The sequence below is a fragment of the Carcharodon carcharias genome, chromosome 14, assembly GCF_017639515.1.
Source record: "Carcharodon carcharias isolate sCarCar2 chromosome 14, sCarCar2.pri, whole genome shotgun sequence".
NCBI classification, from domain to species: Eukaryota; Metazoa; Chordata; class Chondrichthyes; order Lamniformes; family Lamnidae; genus Carcharodon; species Carcharodon carcharias.
In genome coordinates, this window is record NC_054480.1 from 21,619,056 (window position 1) to 21,643,811 (window position 24,756).

The 24,756-nt window shown below is 41.3% G+C and overlaps 1 protein-coding gene across 4 annotated transcripts in view; it reads right to left on the reverse strand.

Annotated features, from left to right (window-relative positions):
* Window positions 1–24,756, reverse strand: part of LOC121287153 (translocating chain-associated membrane protein 1-like 1) — a 106,042-nt gene that overhangs the window by 25,467 nt on the left and 55,819 nt on the right. For all 4 annotated transcript variants that reach the window (XM_041204741.1, XM_041204742.1, XM_041204743.1 and 1 more), the window contains 4 exons: window positions 19,170–19,233; window positions 9,474–9,592; window positions 501–617; window positions 350–408 (listed from right to left, as the gene is read on the reverse strand). In XM_041204741.1, coding sequence (XP_041060675.1) covers window positions 350–408; window positions 501–617; window positions 9,474–9,592; window positions 19,170–19,233 — 359 coding nt within the window. The remainder of the gene's footprint in view (window positions 1–349; window positions 409–500; window positions 618–9,473; window positions 9,593–19,169; window positions 19,234–24,756) is intronic.

Genomic DNA, 24,756 nt, shown 5'->3' on the forward strand with positions numbered 1-24,756 from the left:
GGCTTAAGTGTTGCAATAAGTGGTCTTGTCATCTACTAGGCCATCAGGGAATGCTGCATGTTGGCAAGCACAAAGTGGAGATAGGCAATGCCATAGTTGGTAAACACACATACATCTATGTTATCATGTAGATGTGCTGCAACAAGACCCAGCATAAATAGCATCAACCTGTGACATTCACTCTACTGGAATGGCTGAACACAGCTTTAAAAAGTTAAACACGGAATAGAACTACTTAGGAATTCCTAGTTACTTCTCCTAAATAATGATTCTATTTTCAGAACAACATAATAGCAATTTTTATACGAAGTGTTTGCTTTATATTTAAAAATCAGCAAAGTGTGCTTACAACATGTGAGAATGTGGATATCTTTCCCATAAAAGAGTTGGATCTGTTGTAAATTTTTCCTGGGGAGAAAAAAAAATGTTAAAAAGTCAGTAAGCTAGAGCCTTTATAATTTAGAATAAATTCTAGAATGAAATATATGATATATTCTTACTCCAGTCAGGATGCTTCCTCCCCAGATAAAGGAGAGCAAATAGAAGAAAGCCAGCTGGCCAGATTCATTGAATTTACTGTGCTTCGTTTTGGACAAATGCAGCCGTCTGTTTATTTTCTGAAAAAGAGATAAAATGATAAGGAAAGAATGTGAGAGATTTATCCTGCAACCTTAAGTTAAAAACGTAAAACTGGCTGGTTAAAATGCAGGTTAAAAGCAATGCAATTCTCCAATCTGGTGCTAGAAATGGAAGATACATTCTGAATATCTTGTTCCTTTGATTACATGACCAGATGTTTGTGCAAAGGTTTGTGCGTTTATTCTACAATTCAGAGAGAGTCTTCTTCACAGTTCCCCTTTGTATCAATCCATCAGCAGCGAACTGAAATTGTGCTTTCCTCATTTTGGAAGCAATCCAGCAAAACTGATATATCTAGTTCATCTTTGTTTGGATCCTTTGTTTGTACTGGCAACATTCAAGGCTTGCATATCACATTGATGTGCAGTGGCTAAACCTAAACAAAGTTGTATGAGTCGTGTTAATTAATAAACCTCTAGCTGATACCTGATCTGATCGAGTTTAATATATTGTTTGAATGGCCCAAGTTGTACCATCAATTTCCACCATACTGACTATGAATGGCAGCCAAGCAAAAGAAAACTGTTGAAGTCTCTCTTTTTTGCATATCTTCACAAGTAGTTCAATGCCTTCTGGCATAGGAGGCGGAATCAATTTGGGATATTGGTGCTTCGGTTGACAGCCGAGCCTGAGGACAAGATTCGGGCCAGGTTTACTTTTTCTTTTGATATACAATTCTATGGCTGGGGTGTCAAGTACACACTTGCATTGTGCTATATTCATTTGGCTCATGGATCTGTGTCCAACAGAAGATTTGTATTAATTTGACTCCATGGCTGTGGTTTGCCATACAAAAGGTCTGTTTTCAAGGGCAAACATATAGGCATAGCCCAAGGGAAATGTTTCTAGAAGCGAAGAATAGCAAAGATTACAATTACCATGAATGAACAATGGTGTGTCTCAGTTCTCAGAAGAAACTTAATCTAATTGAGACAGTGGTGAGGTGGTTTAAAGGCATTAAGGGGGCAAGGCGGAAGAAAGCAGGTACAGAGGCAGCAAGTGGGAAATGGATCTCTGTGGCAAGTGGGAAACTGGATGTTAGTAAAGTGGCGGTTTGGATAGCATGGAGAGGAACAGTAAAAATTTAGGAATTGTTTGATGGGATGAGATGTGAACAGGAATGAGAGTTATGATGGCTTTAAAGGAAGGAATGGTGGGGGAAAGATGTATTGACCTGCTTCTATAGTGCCTTTAACATCAAAAAATTATCTAAACAAAAAAGAAAGACTGTGGACCAAAGGGAGAGTTAGTAGGATAGTCGACAAAAGAAGAGTTTTAAGGAGAATCTTAAAGAGGAATTAAGGGACAGAATTTCTGGAGCCTGCATCCTGGGCAGCTAAGACACACCACTGATGATGGGATAAAAAAACAAAAAGGGTTAGAATCATACAGTTCCATCCAAAAAAACAGGAAATAATTATCTACATCAAACTGGCTACTTCACAAAATTATTATTCCATTTGAAAAACGGACAGAGGCATGGCAGAACGTTGACTCATACCAGAGGAATTTCTAACCTTCAGAAATCAGCAGGGATCTTGTTACCTTTAAAGAGGCACTAATGCCCCCTGTGACTGCAGAAAATCAAATTCCAAAGAAATGCACCAACATCCTTTACAGTTCTAAAGCATACCTATCACCAATGGAGATATGTCTGCAAAGACACAAGGGATCCTGACAGGTCTATTAAACATAAGATTCCAGAGCTAGGAAAATACATCCTTCATCCAACACCCAGGATAAGTGGTGGAGGTATGTCACATGACCTCCCCCAAGCTGCTAGAACCTGTAATATTGCCATGTGGAACTGAACCCTGGCAATCTATCATTTTACCATCTAACAGGTAGCAGCAGAAAGAGCTCTGTCCAGATAAACTGCCTGTCCCTAAACTACACTGAACTACTGGAACATTGGAATTCCTACATCTGGGCCTATTAAGACTAATTCATCTCTATGTGCTCTCTTCCATCGGGAATAGTCCTCGTTTCTGGAAAGACTCATCACTCTGCAATAGTTTCAGCCTGCTAAACGTTGAAGGAATACACCATTGGAGTTTTGATTCTAGATTTGCGTGAAACCATAACTCTTACTTTTATTGCGGTCTTGCCCTGTACCCCTTTATTTTCATTATCCTTCTATTATTGTATGAGTGCAATATGAGCGAATGTTGCAAAACCCCTTTCCGCATTTTGGGTGTGTGTAAAATAAACCAACCCTCTTAATATACCTTATCTCATGTTTGCTGTGGGGTTATTCATAGAGGATTGGATCTCTCCAAACTGAAGGGTTGGGGACGCTACACCACCACTTATTAAGGGGGAAATCAGAAATTAAAAACATCTGTTTACAGACCGGTAGAGAGGGGAGAAATCAGGGCTGTTTAAATTAGTACCCCTTCTGTCCGTAACAATATCTCTCAGAAAATGTCCCAGACACTACTATCATCATCCCTGGGTATGTGCTGTCCTACCAGCAGGACAGATCCAGCAGAGGTGGCAGCACAATCTATCATACAGTTGGGAGGGAGTTGCCCTGGGAACCCTCAATATCGACTCCTGGCCGCATGAAGTCACATGGCACCAGATCAAACATAGGCAAGGAAACCTCTTACTGATTATCACATACCGCCCTCCCTCAGCTCACGAATCAGTACTCCTCCATATTGAACAGTACTTGGAAGAAGCACGGAGGGTGGCAAGGGTGCAGCATTTAGTCTGGGTGGGGGGGCTTTCAATGTCCATCACGAAGAGTGGCTCGGTAGCACCACGACAGAACGAGCTGGTCAACCCCTAAAGGATACAGCTGCTCGACTGGGCTATGCCCAGTGACGAGGGAACCAGCAAGAGGGAAATACATACTCGGCCTTATCCTCACCAACCTGCCTGCCGCAGATGCATCTGATCATGACAGTACAGGTAGGAGTAACCACCGCACAGTCCTTATGAGAAAAAAGTCTTATCTTCACACTGAGAATACCCTCCATCTTGTGGTGTGGCACAATCATCATGCTAAATGGGATAGATTTTGAACAGATCTAGCAACTCGAGTGGGCAACCAAAAGGCACTGTGGCCCATCAGCAGCAAATGAACTGTACTCAACCACAATCTGTAACCTCATGGCCCTGCATATCCCCCACTCTAAAATTACCAAGTCAAGGATCAACCCTGGTGCAGGAGGACATGCCAGAAACAGCATCAGGCATACCTACAAATTTAGGTGTCAACCTGGTGACGCTACAACACAGGACTACATGTGTGCCATACAGCATACATAGCAAGCAATAGACAGAGCTAAGTGATCCCACAACCAACGTATCAGATCTGAGCTCCTGCCACATGCAGTCGTGAATGGTGGTGGACAATTAAACAGCTCACTGGAGGAGGCAGATCCACAAATATTCCCATCCTCAAATGATGGAGGCGCCCAGCACATTAGTGCAAAAGCCAAGGCTGAAGCAGTTTAACAATCTTCAGCCAGAAGTGTCAAGTGGATGATCCATCTCGGCCTCCTCCAGGAGATCCCCAACATCACAATGCCAGTCTTCAGCCAATTCAATTCACTCCAGATGACATCAATAAAAGGCTGAGGACACTGGATACTGCAAAAGCTGTGGGCCCTGACAAGATTCCGGCAATAGTACAGAAGACGTACTCCAGAACTTGCTATGCTCCTAAGTCAAGCTGTTCCGGTACAGCTACAACATTGGCATCTACCCAACAATGTGGATTGCCCACGTATGTCCTGTACACAAAAAGCAAGATAAATCCAAACCAGCCAATCACCTTATCAGTCTACTCGCAAACATCAGTGAAGTGATAGGAGGGGACATCGACCTTGCTATCAAATGGTACTTGCTTAGCAATAGCCTGCTCAACGATTCAGTTTGGGTTCCACCAGGGTCACTGTGCTCCTGACCTCATTACAGCCTTGACTCAAACATCCACAAAAGAGCTCCAGAGGTGAGATGAGCGTGACATCAAGGCAGCATTTGACCAAGTGTGGCATCATGGAGCCCTAGCAAAACTGGAGTCAATGGGAATCAGCGGGAAAACGGTCTGCTGGTTAGAGTCATACAGAGCACGAAGGAAGATGGTTGTGGTTGTTGGAGGTCAGTCATCTCAGGTCCAGGACATCACTGCAGGAGTTCCTCAGGGTAGTGGCCTCGGTCAGCCATCTTCAGCTGCTGCATCAATGACCTTCCTTCCAGCCCAAGGTCAGAAGTGGGATGTTCACTGATAATTGCACAATGTTCAGTGCCATTTGTGACTCATTAGATACTGAAGCAGTACATGTCCAAATGCAGCAAGGCCTAGACAATATCCAGGCTTGGGCTAACAAGTGGCAAGTAACATTCGTGCCACACTAATGGCAGGCAATGATCATCTCCAGCAAGAGAGAATTTCACCATTGCCCCTTGACATTCAATGGCATTACCATCATTGAATACTCCACTATCAACAGCCCAGGTTTTACCATTGACCAGAAACTGAACTGGACTAGTTATATAAATACTGTAGCTACAACAGTAGGTCAGAGGCTAGGAATCCTGTGGCGAGTAACGCATCTCCTGAATCCCCAAAGCCTGTCCACCATCTAACAAGGCCCAAGTCAGAAGTGTGATGGAATACTCTCCACTTTGCTGGATGAATACAGCTCCAACAACACTCGAGAGGCTTGACACCATCCAGGACAAAGCTGCCCATTTGATTGGCATCCCTCCCACAAACCTTCACTCCGCGCACCACCGAAGCATGGTGGCAGCAGTGTTTGCCATCTACAAGATGCACTGCAGGAACTCACCAAAGCTCCTTAGACAGCACCTTCCAAACCCACAACCACCACCATCTAGAAGGACAATGGTAGCAGACGCATGGGAACAGGACCACCTGGAAGTTCCCCTCCAAACCACACACCATCCTTACTTGGAAATATATTGTTGTTCCTTCACTGTCGTTTGGTCAAAATCCTGGAACTCCCTCCCTAACAGCACTGTGGATGTATCTACACCATATGGACTGCATCGGTTCAAAAAGACAACTCACCACCACCTACTCAAGGGCAATTAGGGATGGGTAATAAATGCTGGCCCAGCCAGCGACACCCACAGCCCAACAATCAATTTTTTTAAAAATGCTGACACTAAACAGTCAATATCAACATGAGGCACTGGCCAAGAAAGAGGAATTGGTGGCAAAGGACTCCATGGCTGAGTGAAAGAAATGGGCTGCAAGTTTTCCTGATATTTAACTGGAGGAAAATGCAATTCACCTACGAATAGACGTTGGACAAGGGATCGGATAACAGAGGTAGTGGAGCAGCGGATAGAGATTTGGGAGAGGTAGAGCTGGGTGTCTTTAAAGGACAAGCACCTCATATCGATGGAAAGTATCATCCAATTAATTAACGGCTGGGCTGGAGAAGTATTGTAAATGTTTTATAAGCAGATCTACCATCAGCAATAACAGCATTCCTGCACACACTGTAGGGTTTTATGAGAGAGTGTATTAGGAGTAAGTTTATGCACTGCCTAAGAAGGTGATGGAAGCAGATTCAATAGCAACTCTCAAAATGCAACTGGATAAATACTTAAGGAAACATTTACAGGGCTATTTGCGGAGGCGGGGGGGGGGGAGCTTTTTCAAAAAGGCGGCACAGACACCAAGTAATTTAATGCCCTTCCCCATGGTGAGTTTGGTGGCCTTGTAGTCGGGGGGTGGGGGGGATCAAATTCCCCAATCAGATGGGAGGATTGCGGGCAGGGACCTCACCACCTTCCTGCCTCCACACGCCCCAATTAAGTCACTGGTGGGAAGGCCCATGGTCCACCACCAATTGAGGCCCTTAAGTGAGCAATTAATATCCACATAAGGGCTTCATTCCACCGCCACTGGGATAAAACCCAGCAGCATTATGGATCTCACCCATGCAGGGGAACAAGCAAGCTCTTGCAGGGTCACTTGTGGGCTCCCAGGTGGGCTGGGGATCCCTCATTGTAAGGCCTAATCAAGGAACCTGGCATTAGGAAGGGAGGGGGATTGGGCCCGCTGTGAACCAACCCCCGTCACTTGCTGCCAATTCTCTCCCCCAAGAAGCCCTCACTGACCGACCTCCCACGAAGACTCATCTGTGGCCCAGGATCCAGTGATAACATTGGGCCTTGGGTGGGTGTGATACTGGCAGCAGCCACTGCCTCCCCAGTGGCACTGCCATTCAATAAAGCTGCTGGCCTTTAATTGGTCAGCAGCTCTCTGCCAGCTGAAATTTTGCCCTCGGGATCTTCAATCCCGGGGAATGCCTACTGCTATCCAGTTAAGTACCCAAATGGCACTTAATTCAGTGGGCCTTCCCAAAAAGGAGGGGACATAGAACTCTCGCTTGCTTTTATATAATTTATTAATATTTACAGGTTGACATCCATCATAATGTTTATCCATAAGCCATTACTGGCAGTGGGAGCACTAACAAGAGAATTAAATAGATGCGCAGACATATATTGCATTTGCTATTTTTGTTGTGATACCCTTCTTTAAATACTTATTGGTTGGACACAATTTATTAATTATTTACAGCTTGGGGTGAGAAGGATTCATTAAATTATTTATAGTTGGGGAAAAGTGTATTCAGTATTTATGGGTCAGAAGAGTTCATTCTAATTTACAGGTGGGGTTTGTGCATAAATTATTCATTATTTGAGATGCTGCCATCCTGTCCACTATTTATATATATATATTGACATGCCCACTAGGAACAGCGGCAATGGAATTTTTTTTTTCTTATTCTTTCATGGGACGTGCGTGTCGCTGGCAAGGCCAGTATTTGCTGCCCATCCCTAATTTCCTTAGAACTGAGCAGCTTACTAGGCCACTTCTGTGCATCTGGAGTCACATGTAGGCCAGACCAGGTAAAAATGGCAGATTTCCTTCCCTAAAAGGACATTCGTGAACCAGGTGGGTTTTTATAACAATTGATGACAGTTTTACCACTACTGAGACTAGCTTTCAATTCCAGATTTTTTATTAATTGAATTTAAATTCCATCAGCTGCCATGGAACCCATGTCCCCAGAGCAATTCACCTGTGTCTCTGGATTACCAGTCTATCGACATTACCACTAGGTCACAATCTCCTTTTGAAATGGTATATATTTAGATCCCACTTCTATTAAAATTGTTTAATCAATTAATTTTAACTTCCTACTTTTGTATGTTACTGCATTGCTGTAAATTACAGGATAATTCAACTTATTTGCACCAAAAAGATTGACTGTATTATTAGTAGATTGTACATCTTAGTTCCTATTCATTGAGCAAATCAACGTCACAGGATTCTTTTTAAATACAGATTGGGTTCAGGAGAACTCACTTTTATTCCAGGTTAGCTTTTCATGGCCACTGCCCAACACATACTTAATAATGAAATGGCCATTAGGAATGACAGCATTGGAATTAAATACATTTATACAGCTGCACATTACAGTTCAAATTGTTCTTGCAACACGAGTCTCATTGTTGCTTTAAGATTAGGTTCAGGAAAATTCATATTTTAGCAAATGAAATCAAACAGTTATATATTTTGGAATTTTTTAAGTTAATATTTTTATTTTAGCACATTAAATAAAACAAGGCAAAAAGAAAAGCAATAAAATTCTTATAGTAGTAAAAAAAAAACAAATTGCCAATATTCCAAATTAACAAGCAGGGCTAATGCTTCTCATACACACACCTGGGAGGTGCAGTTAGGGGGACCAAGCTGAGTGAATTAAAGAGTCAGTCAGAGGAATAAGTATGCATGCAAAATTCACTTTTAGCGTGATGGACATGCATGAGAACAAAATGTGTATTGCATACACAAATAAAAAAATTTCATTTATACAGCGATCTCAGGATGTCCTAAAGTATTTTACAGCTAGCGAAATATTTTTTGAAACATAGTTACTGTTGTAATGTGCACAGCAAGCTCCCACAAACAGCAATGCGATAATGGCCAGATAATCTGTTTTTCAAACAAGGTAAATATTAGCAGGGACACTGGAGAATGCCCTGGTCTCCTTTGAAGGCTGCCATGGGATCTCTTAAATCCACCTGAGAAAGCAGACAGGGCCTTGGTTTAAAACTTCTTTGAACAGTGGAGTGCTCCATCAGTAAGGCACCTGGAGTTTCAACCTTGCTTGTGGGCTCAAATCTCTGGAATAGGGCTGAAACCCAAAATCTCTTGACCCAGTTGAGAAAGATACCCACTGCACCACAGCTGGTAATGAAGAGAAGACAGACCTAAACTCTTGTACAGAAGCAAGGATTAAACTGCCATGAGGAAGGCCGTCCACCCACTCCAACAGCCAGCTCCTGATCTAGGTACCTGGGGTTCAAGGAGGTGTCCAGCTCCTTGAAGATACCTCCCTGACATAAACAGCGGAGAGGAGGCTGGGGCATGGCAGGCCTGAACGCCTCAAGTTATAATAGGGAGCTCTGGTTACAAGACTTAATACAGTTAAGCCCAGTCTTAAATTGCCCCATCTTAAGTCATTCCACTTTAACAATCAGTTAATGGCATTCATATTTATATTTAGCATCACGAGTTTCGTTTTTAAGTAGTTTCGTGCTGGGTCAGACGTAGGGCCACGTGACCCAAATGGGGTCATCTTAGGGTGGCCTCTGCTGCTCCCTGGCCGCCCTCTCAACACCGACTCTCTGGTTCGCAGCCTCTGCCACTCGTGAAAAACAGTACCTCCAGCAGTGTAGCACTGAGGAAGTGCTGTACTGGAGTTTGAGTCACCCGCATCAAATGTTTTTCTAGGAACTATAATCAAATATGCAAAGAAACGTTTTTCACTTACATCCAGAATATATTCTTGTATCACAGCATGTAGAATGATAGCTATCAACATGTAAAAAAATATGGTGGCCAAGTCTTTAAAACCATACTCGTAGAAGCTGATAGAATCAATTCCCTCGTCTGTAAAGTGGAAAATACATGATTAAGCATACATAAATATACTTTGCAACAAACTGACATTATAAATGCAAAACATGCTAGACCCTGCTCCCTGCACAGTCGCATATGGCAGGAGAGCAAATTGGTGTGTCAAGCACAGAAGTCAGGGCGTCAATTTAGGACATCATTAATTTTACAGTTATTGATTTTTAATGATCAGAAAATCAGGAGTGCACTCACCCCCTATACCCAACTCACTCAATCTTTGAGACAAAGGAGGAATCTCAACATTCAATACAAGCTCGGAAATTACATTAGCAGCTATATATTAGCTTGTTGCATTAGTGCTATGTATGGAAATAATGGGCAGAATTCTACGTCCCATGGACAGGCGCGTTTCTGACCCGATCGGATGTAAAATGGCGTGCAATGATGTCGGACGAGCATCCCGATATCATCATGCACTTGTGCGATTTTCGGGTGCGCACAAGAGTCGGCAGCGTGCCTGTCGACAATTAAGAGGCCTATTAAGGCCATTACTGTAGTAACTAACCTGGATTTTCCACTGACCGTCCAACATTACAGTTGGCGGGCGGGTAAATCGGTCAGGCAGCCTTTGAATTTTTGAGTAAACCTCAACCAAGGGCACAATGAGGTTTCTGAAATTAAATTTTTTTTTTAATTAAAACATATGGCCAGAATTTTTATCATCAATATGTTTAGGGGAATGATTCTTTTGGGTGGAAATTTTTTTTTCGGAATTTTGTAGCATTCATTTTTGGCTTTGAAATTTTTCAGCTCCCTGATGCAGCTCTCTGCCTTCGGGGAGCTTTCATTGCGTGCTAACTTCAGCATTCGTCCTCCTCCCGCCCCCCCCCACCCTGGCAGTGCTGGGCCATTCAGCGTGCGTTTCACACTGGCTAGCCGTTAATTGGCCAGCCAGCGCGAAATCGCAGTCGGGCGCTGATCACACGTGGCTCATTTCCCGGTCACTCCTGGGCCTCCCCGCCCGACAACACAGAAGTCCTGCCCAATATCTACTTAAGGTCATAACAGCACTCCTAGAGACCAACTGACTGTTCTTACTGCAGTTATGGCTACACTGGCAGTAATCTGTAACTAAAGGAGCAGCTTTCACTGATATAGTGCTGTTTGTATTCTAAGGAAGACCAAAACTTTACAGCTAACTTTTGAAGTATTGTATTTATTGTAATATATGAATTGTGGTCATGTGGCCAAATACAAACAGCAAAGTGGCCAGGTAATCTGTTTTAGTGATGTTGAGGAATAAATCTTTATCAGGGAGTATCCCTCCTTCTTCCACAAAGAGCACTACGAATTCTTTTACATCCTCCAACAGAACAGGCAGGGCCTAAGTTAACGTCTAATCTAAAAGACAGTACTCACAGTGCAGCATTCCCTCAGTACAGCACTCAAGTGTTAACCTAGATTATCTGCTCAGGTCTCTTGAGTGGGACTTGAACCACTATCATCAGACTCAAAGATGAAGGTGCTATCACTGTGCCAAGCCTTAAAAATGTTATTAAAAATCCTCCTCACTGCACATTAAGGACACCTGTTTTGAGCAAAGTCCTATGGACACAATGGCCAACAAGCTGCTGACACAACTGTCAGGAAAATATAATAATTTTCATAATGCTATTAGAATTTATTGTAAGGTAGGAGTTGTGTGCGTGTCTTAATTGAGTTAAAGATAGCTGGTCTGGAGGCCTCGATATATCAGAAGAGAAGCTAGGTTTGAAATTTTAAATAGGTAAAAATGGCTGAAGTTTTACAATATGAGGTGTAAAGGGAAAATTTGCACTTTTAGATCAACTAGAGTCATTTGAATTTCAAGAGAGGTAGTGAAATATTACACTTAGCCAGAAGGAGCCAGTGTATTTATTTTTCCCAAAGCCTACAGATAAAATTGCTACTCAGAAAGGTTTTTATTATTAGAAAAGTAGAGTTGAAAGGACATATTGGGATGATGGGTTTAACATTAAAAAGGGAGAAACCTGTATAAAGGAGATGAGGTTATGTGTAAGAGAAAGGAATTCTAAGATCTAACAAGTGTGAAAAGCCTCCAGCCTCTAAGCCTCAAGTTGCTGTCTACATGAACTGAAGTGAAGAAAACTCACTTTAAATTCAACTGTTCAGGGTATCATGTTACTTGGCCTGGGTCTTTTAAAATGTGTGTTTTACTGTTGCCTTAAAGGAGGTGTAACTTGGAGTTACATTAACTGGGGAACTAGGAGTTATCATAGCAGCAATTTGTAAATCTGTGCATGTGCTTAAAACCATTTTTTTAATTAATGAAAGGTTTAACTTAGTTTTGTAAGAAACCTTTAACAGACTCGGTAATCTTATTACTATTGAATTCGAGGCATACATCTTGAAATAAATACAAATTGCAAAATCGTTGTCACAGTTGTTTCAAGTTTCCCTCTGGGATTTGAACAACTCAGCATTTACCATCCGCTGTGGCATAACACAATATTCAATGAGATATTCAAAAGAAGTGGAAAGGGAGAAATGAAAGGATGGATATTTGTTTCTGATTCTATGAGACAGTCCTCAGCCAGCACTAAATTATTCCAAAAACAGAACAAATTTAAGCTTAAAACATCACAATAAGTGGAATCAATCTAAGATTAAGTTGAGTCCTTCCACATCGAATTAGGTCCATTATCCAGCAGTATTTGACTGTAACCCTTTCTCAGATCATCATATGTGCCCTGTCTGAAAACAGGTCCTTGGCTCAGTAGTCTGTCCATATCGCTCTATCCTGTGCCATTCTTTTCATTTTCCAACAACTTCCTTGTTTTTCAAGCCATCCAGCATTGATGTTCTCTCCCTTCCTCTTTTTCTTCAAAATCTTCCCTCCATAACAGGCCATTTCCTTTTGAGATATTCCCTACCAATCTCTCTGCCTTTTCCTAATTACGTCTCGTGAATTTCTTTGTTCATTCACTTGCTTCAGCACTTCTTCATTTGTTACTTTTTCTGTCCAGCGTATCCTTTCCATTCTCCTCCAAACCCACATTTTAAAACTAATTAGCAAGTTAGTCACCCACTTCCATACGGTCCAAGTCTCACATCCATACAAAACAACACTCCAAATCAGGCTCTTTGCAAAGTGCTTGGAGTTGATTATTCCGGTTAGCAGCCATTGCTATGCTTGTTCCTATTTCTTTGTTGCATCTTCCAACCACAGATATTGTGTTTGCTAAACATGTGAATTCTTGCACCTATTCTAGTTCTCTTTCTTCTACAAATATACGAATATTTCTTGATGATTTTGAAATATGCATCACTTTGGTTTTGCCAATACTCACCTTCATTCCAAAGTTCATGCCAGCTGTTATTAGTCTATCTCCTGGTTCTTGCAATCTTTCTTCTATGCTTGCTACAAGTGCTTTGTCATCTGCAAATCTATATGTAATCATCTGCTCCTTCAATCATAATGCCAGATTGTGTCTTCAAATGTTTATTTGATCATTGCTTATGTGAAGACACTGAAGAGGACTAATGATGAACCATGCTCTTGTTGAAAACAAAAACAAAATACCTGGAAAAACTCAGCAGGTCTGGCAGCATCTGTGAAGAGGAGCACAGTTAACGTTTTGAGTCCGAATGACCCTTCAACAGGACTAAGTAAAAGTAGAAAAGAGGTGAAATATAAGTTTGGGGGTGTGTGTGTGTGTGTGTGTGTGTGTGTGTGTGTGTGTGTGTGTGTGTAGACAAGAGGAGCTGGATAGAGGGCCAGTCCTAGGTGGAGATAACCAAAAGATGTCACAGACAAAAGGACAAAAAGAGTTGTTGAAGGTGGTGATATTATCTAAAGGAATGTGCTAATTAAGGGTAGAAAGCAGGATGAGCAAGGTACAGATAGTCCTAGTGGGGGTGGGATGGGGAGAAGTGATCGAAAAAGTCTAAAAGGGAGGAGATAAAATAATGGATGGAAATACATTTTAAAATAATGGAAGTAGGTGGGAAAAGAAAAGTGCCTAGTCGGAAGATGGGATGCTGTTCCTCCAGTTTGCGTTGAGCTTCACTGGAACAATGAAGCAAGCCAAGGACGGACATGTGGACATGAGGTTTCAATGCTCTTGTTGAGCTCCTCTTCCAATTACACATGGTTCCAACTCCCCATTAGCTTTTCTCTTTATTCTTTCATCACATGTCAGCATCACTGGCAAGGCCAGCATTTGTTACCCATCCCTAATTGCCCTTGAACTGAGTGGCTTGCTAGGCCATTTCAAAGGGCAATTAGGAGTCAACCACATTGCTGAAGATCTGGCGTCACACGTAGGCCAGACCATGAAGGACATTAGTGAACAAGATGGATTTTTATTACAATCGGCAATAGTTTCATCACCACCATGACTGAGGCTAGCTTTAATAATTCCAGGTTACTAACTGAATTTAAATTCCACCAGCTACCATGGCGGGATGTGAACCTGTGTCCCCAGAGCATTAGTCTGAGCCTCTGGATTACTAATCCAGTGACATTACCACTACGCACAACACTGTCTCCCCACTACTCTCACTGTTGCTGTTTGTCCCATGACAAATTTTTTATGAGTTGTTTATTTCTCCAGTCTATGTCTTTCAGCACTGTCAAGAGCTTAATCCAGTCAACCCAACCAAATGTGTTTTTCAAATTCTACAAAAACATGATTCCAGTCCAAACTCTAAACTGTGTTCATTCTGTGATCTCATAATGCTGATCACTTCTCTTGTCCCTCTTCCTCTCTGGAATGCAAACTGGTCATCTCTGATGTAGTTCTGTGCCTTCCCACTCACCATTACAACTCGCAACACAACCTTCGATGCATGGGCGATCAGACTAATTGTATGTAAGTCAGAACATCAGCATGTCTTTGGCTTCTTCTTAGGGTGATCATTATTGTCTGCATGAAGTCCTCTGGACATTCTCCTGATAAATAAATACCTTTACACAGCTTAGAAAATCAATATTTAAGTTCTTTCCCATGTTTTCAATTAACTCTGTAGGTATTTCATCTATTCCATCCGTGTTTCTAATTTTTATCTCATTTATTGCTGCTTTTATCTCATTCCTGAGTATTACTGTTCCAATGAAATCTCTTCTAGCACAATCATTTCAGGTTTTTCATTTTTTGCATTCACTTCTTCAATATGCTCCATCTATCTTTTTCTTATTTCATCAGGGTTTGTTAATAAAACACCTTCCTTTTTCTCCATTGCTGTTGTTTTCAGTCCTTTATGCTGAGTGCCACTAATCTCCTTTGCTTTTGCACAATGTTTACCCTTCCTAGTCAATCCCGAGTATATTACACCACTCTTTTAACCATTATTCTTGCGCCTTTTCTGTTTCTCTTAACTCTTTATTCAAGTGTCTATATTTCAGCTTGCCTTCTTCAGTATTAATATGGTTCAATTTTCCCCTTTCTTCCATCTTCTGCAACAATGCAGACATAGCCCATGGTTTCTTGATCTTTTTTCCTCTTAACAAAATGACTGTACCGTTCTTTCCTTCTTCCTTGACAGATTCTTTAATGTTTCCATTGCTAATTTGTGTTGGTAGTATCCTGATCATTTCTAACTAGTGCTTTGTTTACTTCATTTACAAACATATAAAGATTGAAAAACCCAAGCCAACTACTTTTGCCCTTGTTGAAGCAGTTCTAGTTTGAGATTTGGATTGGAAACTAGCACAATATGATCAAATAAAAGCCCACTTCTTCACGGTAGCCACCTCTCCACTATGCAATGCTTACAGGTCCTAATGGACTTATCAGCACGTTGTTAAACTACACACAATTAGGCACGTGTCAGCTATGATTCAGGTGGTAACATTGTCACTTCTGAGTCACAAGATCCTGGGCTCAAGTCCCACTGCAGGCTTGAGCACAAATATCAGGGCTTACACTCTACTGCAGTACTGAGGGACTGCTGCACTGCTGGAGGTGCTTGTTTTTCACATGAGACATTAAACCAAGGCACCATCTGCCTACTTGGGTGGTTGGCACTATTACAGGATAGAAGGTGAAGTTATCCTTGTATTCCTGGCCAATATTTATTCCTCAATCAACATCATAAAAACATTATCTGGAAAACATCACGTTGTTTGTGGGAGCTTACTGCGCACAAGTTGACTGCTACGTTTCCTACGTTACAACAGTGACGACACTTCAAAAGTACTTCATTGGCTGTAAAGCGCTGTGAGATGTTAGGTGGTCATGAAAAGGACCATATAAATGCAAATCTTCCTATGTAGCGATCTCACCAGAAGAGCCACAAGGATGGTTGCATTTGGAAATGAAAATGTGACATGGGGTGGGCTTGATTGTTAAATGTATAAAATAGCTTATATTAATTATGGAAAATGACTGATCTTCAAATGGACAAGTTTTTTTTAATGGTTAAATAAGGGGCTGCCTATTGTGTTGACCATAGTACATCAGAGGAGAAACTTATATGCCTAATAGATCAGTCAGGGAACCCATATACTTAGCATCAATTCTGGAAATCATCAAAAACTCTTATGAGTTTCAAAATATATGTCTCAAATTTGGAATAAAGTTTCCGATAACTAGAATTGATGCCAACTTTCATACTTAAAAATGAAAAATATAATATCTAACAATCACTGCAAGCATAAACAAAAAACAATCCAGTATTATAATTTATATGCAAGTCCTGACCCGCTCTAGTATCTCACATGGGGAATTATATATACCCAATTTGTAATTAAATTTTAGCCATATATCAACAAATTAAAACTCAACAGATAGAGAATCTACTAAATAACATGTGGCAAACAAGTACACCTACCACCAACCAAGAAGCAGCAGTAAGCTGCTTCAAAGAAGAGTCATATTTGACTTGAAACGTTATTTTTTTTCTCTCCACATATGCTGCCAGACTGGCTGAGTTTTTCCAGCACTTTGTTTTATTTCAGATCTCCAGCATTCACAGTAGTTTGCTTTTATTTCATGAATCCTGCCTCTGCTCTTTGGGACGTTCACTGCATAATGATACTTTCAGTTGTACCAGAAGCACACACTGAATTCCAGGAATGCCCAAGGAACAGTTAATCACCCATTACTATTGTTCCAGTTTGGTCTTCTGCTGGAATGGCAGATCTGCTATAAGTGTTTCCATTCTTATCCTGCCTTTAATCCTTCCATTTTGCGACACTCAAGTCCACCATCTAGACCATTTCAAAATCCGTCCTATTCAGTGTCACCATGCGATGTCCCATTTGTTCCACAAAGGCTGAAGGAAATTCCCCAGGAACTTTAAGACAGCAAGAATCTAATTCAATAGGGTTTCCATCTCCGAGATCCAGATACCAACTAGAACCAGGAGCCTGTCCATGAGAGACACCTTAGCACAATTCAGCAATCTGAATGCTAGGACTGATACAGGAACCTCCAAAATCAGATTTTGTCAATCTCTTATACACAATCCATTAAAGATCATGATATATTGTTCCATGGAATGACTGTTCTCCAAAATCTATCAAAGTCTGACCATACCTCAAAAGTTAACAATTCATTTTTCTTGTAAATTTCATCTAAGAACTAATACAAGGTCCAAATCTTCATTACTATCCAACTGACGAGCTGCAGCTCACAAAATCTTGATTTTATTTCTTATAGGAAATGACAACACCATGATGACACCTCATTTCCTCTTTGGTAGGAACTTAACGATTGTACACAATATCTATTCTTCCACTAATCATATGGTTCAGAGTGCAAGAACTTTGGAGGGAAATTATACCCTGACAATTTACACTTGCTTTCTGCTATTTTTCACAATGGCTACTACGACAGCGGTTTTCTGTCTGAAAATTTTCCTTCTTAGCTTCCAACCTTATCCATTAGACAACCATTCTTTGCTACCAATCATGGATTTAAAAAGAGTTACAGATTATAAACATGAAACTCCCAGATTAAGTTTATGAGCACAAGTGAATTCCCAGTTAATGCCCACCATCTGCCTACAATTAACATAAATATGCTTTGTATTATACGCACTCACACACACCTGGGCTTTGCCATGCTCAGTTCCCAAGTAGCAAGACATAAACTCTGCTCCATGTCTGCCTGACTTGGGCTATGTGTTTTGTTCCATTCCATTACAGCTGCCACCCGACTGCTCTGCTCCCTGGTCTCATTCCACATTCAAACAGCCCTCTCTCCTTGTACCATTCCCTGCTTGACTGACCCACTCTCTAACTCATGTCCCCAAATATCTTGAAAATACCTTATCTACTTCTAAATAATATGGAAATTTCTAGAGCCAAAAAGTGAAATCTATGTAGACTTTTATACTCATTAAAAATTTAAATGTTAAAATAAACAAATGTAAGCTGCAGCCAGGATAGTAACAACCATGTTGAACAGCTCAGTAAAGCTAATATATTAAAAGTCTCACATATAACATCACTGTCATACACCTTGTGTAACATTTCTCTCTTTAAACTTAAATTGTTTTCTTCCTAATCTGGGTTAATTTATTCTGCTACTTCTAATTAGGTCATTAATTCCCAATTAACAAGCAACACAGGTTATGCCATCTTTGATTTCCAATTTTCCACAATTCTACATGGTCCACTGTAGCTGTTAAGTTAAAACAACTTAAAAAGTATTGAAAGGTCTAGGTGTAAATCTCAGATATGGAGTTGAAACTTCATAGAAACTATTTGTACGATACAAGCAATTTATACTTTTTTTTAAATCCTACGTTTGGCCCTCTTTCTCACCGATGCAACAAGTTCATAAAATGCCAATTTTTTGGCTTACTGTCTCAAAGAACTGTCTCTTGTTCCAAATTCTTTCAAGCTTATTAACAAACCTGTCTGTCAATCAATCAAATAAATGTACTGTTCTCCACTGCAAGCTGACCTGTAAGTGAATGCAACGCTCGTGTCAAGCACACAACAATTGCGCCTTCCAGCTTTAAACATGAATACACATCTTCTATTTACATGACATAATGCTCTTGTCCTATACATTCTGTGACTTACTGTAAGCATGGTCATGATGTTCATGTAATAAATTGCTTGACAAAACTGAAATGAGACTGGTTTTCAGAAGAAAACAATTATGAAACAAACAAACAAAAAGTCATATGAATAACTATAAAGGACCAAAGATAACCCTGGACACCAGAATAAGCCTCTGGGGAAAACAATTGTTGCAGACATGGCAGTGTGGAGATAATGGTATGAGTAAGATTTATAATTTTAGTGCAAGTTAAGTTTTATATGTTTACAATGCCATAGGTATGAGCATAATCTGGGTTAGATGAGAAATTAAGACGAGAGCTCAATCAAACAAAACTCTTAGAATAGTTTGGCTATTTTCCTCGTGCTCACTGGCTGCAGTTTCCGATTAAAGAAATTGTAATTCAATAAAGGATTTCATTCAATTAAGATCGTTAACTGCTGATTACTTCGGAATTTCCCCACTTTTGAGATCAGAAGACTATGGAGGCAAGACTCTTCAATATGTATATGGAATGATTTCTAAGACTTATGCCTCAGAGGTCCAACATATGTTGTTTTCCCACACTTGAACTTTAAATGGCTCTCTCTTACCTATATTGATGTGTGTAACATTGTACTGTACAGTGATGAACATGATGGCAAACTTGGCTGTGACCTGTGGACAAAGACAAAGAGTTTAGACTCCACCAATTTTACAAGCTATCAAAACAAAATGAAACATAAAATTAAGCAATGCAAATGACTAACTCCATAAACATTTCTTATCAATTTCCATTTTGGGTTCCAAAGCCAGTATTTTTTTTTTCAAATTTGTAGTAATGAAATCCATAAATTTCTCCATCATGTGGATTCATGGCCACAATTTCCTCATCATAAATGTACCCCGGAAAGAGCCCCTACAAATGATTCAGAGTCTAATCAGTGAGCAGCAGAGCCAAAAAATGTTCGGCCAAGGAACAAATAAAAAAAATAGGAATAGAAAGACGGCCATCGAAATGGAGATAAGTTCAAGAAACAATTGGTTGGTTGTCTGTGGTGATGGTTACGAATTGGCAGGTGGTGGTGGTATTAATTGATGTCTACAGCACACAGCTTTCAAACTCGGGAGGAGAGTTGATGAAAAACAGTAATTTAAGTATAAAGATAAAACTGCAGATTTTTCTCCTCAGTTGCAAAGTTATTTGATTCTGTTTCTCCATGTTTGGTGTTACTGGGCTGTTTTAGGATTATTGGTTGAGATATTTTTGCAAATCTTACATTACTTTGCTTGATTTGGGCAGAATGTTCCTCATATATTCCCCTTGGTTATATTTTCAGTACTGAATCATGTTTCAGCTTGGTTAAGTTGCCAGTCTATGCATCAGTCACTGAGCAGGAACTTGAGAATGGCCACATTCTAGGTTTTTCCTCTAAAAGTCACATTACATATTGAAGTAGCTTACAATTTACAGGTGCAAGCAAAAAAAACTGGCTACATTTATTTCTGCAAACGACGAAGGATCAGGGACAGTTAATTTCAGGTGTTTAGGGTACTGGTTTTTACGAATAGTTTTAGAATAAAAGGTGCCAATTATTTAGAAAGGACATATACTATGGTGATAAAAAACAAAAAAACTGCGGATGCTGGAAATCCAAAACAAAAACAAAAACAGAATTACCTGGAAAAACTCAGCAGGTCTGGCAGCATCGGCGGAGAAGAAAAGAGTTGACGTTTCGAGTCCTCATGACCCTTCGACAGAACTTGAGTTCGAGTCCAAGAAAGAGTTGAAATATAAGCTGGTTTAAGGTGTGTGTGTGGGGGGCAGAGAGAGAGAGAGAGAGAGAGAGAGAGAGGTGGGGGGGGGGTGGTGTGGTTGTAGGGACAAACAAGCAGTGATAGAAGCAGATCATCAAAAGATGTCAACAACAATAGTACAAAAGAACACATAGGTGTTAAAGTTGGTGATATTATCTAAACGAATGTGCTAATTAAGAATGGATGGTAGGGCACTCAAGGTATAGCTCTAGTGGGGGTGTTTTTTTAAATTTTTTTATAAAAATAATGGAAATAGGTGGGAAAAGGAAAATCTTTATAATTTATTGGAAAAAAAAAGGAAGGGGGAAACAGAAAGGGGGTGGGGATGGGGAAGGGAGCTCATGACCTAAAGTTGTTGAATTCAATATTCAGTCCGGAAGGCTGTAAAGTGCCTAGTCGGAAGATGAGGTGTTGTTCCTCCAGCTTGCGTTGGGCTTCACTGGAACAATGCAGCAAGCCAAGGACAGACATGTGGGCAAGAGAGCAGGGTGAAGTGTTAAAATGGCAAGCGACAGGGAGGTTTGGGTCATTCTTGCGGACAGACCGCAGGTGTTCTGCAAAGCGGTCGCCCAGTTTACATTTGGTCTCTCCAATGTAGAGGAGACCACATTGGGAGCAATGAATGCAGTAGACTAAGTTGGGGGAAATGCAAGTGAAATGCTGCTTCACTTGAAAGGAGTGTTTGGGTCCTTGGACGGTGAGGAGAGAGGAAGTGAAGGGGCAGGTGTTGCATCTTTTACGTGGGCATGGGGTGGTGCCATAGGAGGGGGTTGAGGAGTAGGGGGTGATGGAGGAGTGGACCAGGGTGTCCCGGAGGGAGCGATCCCTACGGAATGCCGATAGGGGGGGTGAAGGGAAGATGTGTTTGGTGGTGGCATCATGCTGGAGTTGGCGGAAATGGCGGAGGATGATCCTTTGAATGCGGAGGCTGGTGGGGTGATAAGTGAGGACAAGGGGGACCCTATCATGTTTCTGGGAGGGACGAGAAGGCATGAGGGCGGATGCATTCAAAGCCTCCGCATTCAAAGGATCATCCTCCGCCATTTCCGCCAACTCCAGCATGATGCCACCACCAAACACATCTTCCCTTCACCCCCCCTATCGGCATTCCGTAGGGATCGCTCCCTCCGGGACACCCTGGTCCACTCCTCCATCACCCCCTACTCCTCAACCCCCTCCTATGGCACCACCCCATGCCCACGTAAAAGATGCAACACCTGCGCCTTCACTTCCTCTCTCCTCACCATCCAAGAACCCAAACACTCCTTTCAAGTGAAGCAGCATTTCACTTGCATTTCCCCCAACTTAGTCTACTGCATTCGTTGCTCCCAATGTGGTCTCCTCTAAATTGGAGAGACCAAACGTAAACTGGGCGACCGCTTTGCAGAACACCTGCGGTCTGTCCGCAAGAATGACCCAAACCTCCCTGTCGCTTGCCATTTTAACACTCCACCCTGCTCTCTTGCCCAAATGTCTGTCCTTGGCTTGCTGCATTGTTCCAGTGAAGCCCAACGCAAGCTGCAGGAACAACACCTCATCTTCCGACTAGGCACTTTACAGCCTTCCGGACTGAATATTGAATTCAACAACTTTAGGTCATGAGCTCCCTCCCCCATCCCCACCCCCTTTCTGTTTCCCCCTTCCTTTTTTTTTCCCCAATAAATTATAAAGATTTTCCTTTTCCCACCTATTTCCATTATTTTTTTAAAAAATTTAAAAAAAAACACCCCCACTAGAGCTATACCTTGAGTGCCCTACCATCCATTCTTAATTAGCACATTCGTTTAGATAATATCACCAACTTTAACTTTAACACCTATGTGTTCTTTTGTACTATTGTTGTTGACATCTTTTGATGATCTGCTTCTATCACTGCTTGTTTGTCCCTACAACCACACCACCCCCCTCCATCTCTCTCTCTCTCTCTTTCTCTCCGCCCCCCACACAAACACCTTAAACCAGCTTATATTTCAACTCTTTCTTGGACTCGAACTCAAGTTCTGTCGAAGGGTCACGAGGACTCGAAACGTCAACTCTTTTCTTCTCCGCCGATGCTGCCAGACCTGCTGAGTTTTTCCAGGTAATTCTGTTTTTGTTTTATACTATGGTGAGACCAATGAATTGCATTAGGTGAAAATATCTAAGTATTTTCTTGAGCATGATGTACATAGAAACAGAAAAATAAGCACGTGTAGGTCATTCGGCCATTCAAGCCTGCTCGGCCATTCAATATGATCATGGATGATCCTCAATCTCAACGCCATACTCCCGCTCTCTCCTCATACCCCGTGATGCCTTTAGAGTCTAGAAATCTATCTACTTCCATCTTAAATATGTTCAGTGACTTGGCTTCTACAGCCCTCTGTGGTAGAGAACTCCACAGGTTCACCATCTTCTGAGTGAAGAAGTTTCTCCTCATCTCACTCCTACCCTGTATCCTGAGATTGTGACCCCTTGTTCTAGATCCCCTAGCCAGAGGAAACATAATTCCTGCATCCTGTCTGTCCAGCCTGGTCAGAATTTTATATGTTTCAATAAGATCCCCTTTCATTCTTCTCAACGCCAGTGAATATAGCCTAATTGGCCCAATCTCTCCTCACACAACAATCCCACCATCCCAGCAATCAGTCTGGTAAACCTTCACTGCACTCCCTCTATGGCAAGTATATCTTTTCTTAGGTAAAGCAAACCAAAACTGCACACAATACTCCAGGTGTGGTCATTTCAAGGCCCTGTATAGCTGCAGTAAGACATCCGGGCTCTTGTACTCAAGTCCTCTCGCAATGAAGGCCAACATACTATTTGTCTTCTTAACTGCTTGCTGCACCTGCATGCTTGCTTTCAGTGATTGTTGTACAAGGACACCCAGGTCTCTTTGCACATCAACATTTCCCAATCTATCATTTAAATAATACTCAGCCATTCTGTTTTTCCAACAAACTGGATAACTTCACATTTATCCACATTATACTGCGTCTGCCAAGTATTTGCCCACTCACTCAACTTGTCTAAATTGCCTTGAAACCTCTTAACATCCACCTCATCACTCACATTCCCACCTAGTTTTGTGTCAGCAAACTTGGAAATATTACATTTGGTTCCCTCATCCAAATCATTGATACATATTGTGAATAGCTGGGGCCCAAGCACTGACCCCTGCGGTACCCCACTAGTCACCACCTGCCGTTCTGAAAAAGATCTATTTATTTCTGTTTCCTGTCTGCTAACCAATTCTCACTCCTTGCCAATATATTACCCCCAATCCCATGTGCTTTAATTTTTCACGCTAACCTCACATGGGACTTCATCAAAAGCTTTCTGAAAATCCAAATATACCACATCCACTGGCTCTCCCTCATCTATTCTGCTAGTTACATCCTCAAAAAACTCCAGTAGGTTTGTCAAACATGATTTCCCTTTCATAAACCCATGTTGACTTTGTCTAATCCCATTGGTATTTTCTAAGTGTCCTGTTATCACATGCTTCATAATAGGCTCTAGTATTTTCCCTACCACTGATGTCAGGCTAACCGTCTGTAATTCATTGTTTTCTCCCCTTTTTTTTTAAAAAATAGTGGGGTTACATTTGCCAATCTTCCGGGACTGTTCCAGAATCTAAAGAATTTTGGAAGATGACAAACAACGCATCCCCTATTTCCATGGCCACCTCCTTTAGTATCCTGGGATGCAGATTATCAGGCCCTGGGGATTTATCAGCTTTCAGTCCCATTAATTTCTCCAGTTAATTTTTTTCAGTAATATTAATTTGCCTCAATTCCTCCTTCTCGCAAGACCTTTGTTTCCCTAGTGTTTCTGGGAAGTTTTTTTTTCTTCCTCCAAGAAGACAGAACTAAAGTATTTGTTTAATTGCTGTCATATTCTTGTTCTCCATTATAAATTCTCCCGTTGAGGATTGGAAGGGACCTATATTTATCTTCACTAATCTTTTCCTTCTCAAATACTTATTGAAGCTTTTACAGTCTTTTATGCTCCTTGCAAGTTTACTCTCATACTCTATTTTTTCCCTCTTAATCAATCTCATGGTACTCCTTTGTTGAATTCTAAACTGCTCACAATCCTCAGGCTTGCTACTTTTTCTAGCAACTTTATATGTCTCCTCTTTGGATCTAACCCTAAGTGAATTTCTTTCATTAGCCACAATTGGTCCGCTTTTGCTGTGGTGTTTTTGCGCCAGAAAGGAATATATAACTGTTGCAATACATACATACGTTCCTTAAATATTAGCCATTGACTATCCACCGTCATGCCTTTTAATGAAGTTCCCCAATCTATCTTAGCTAACTCACGCCGCACACCTTCATAATTTCCTCTGTTAAGATTCAGGATCTGTGTTTCAAATTGGGCTACTTCACTTTCCAACCC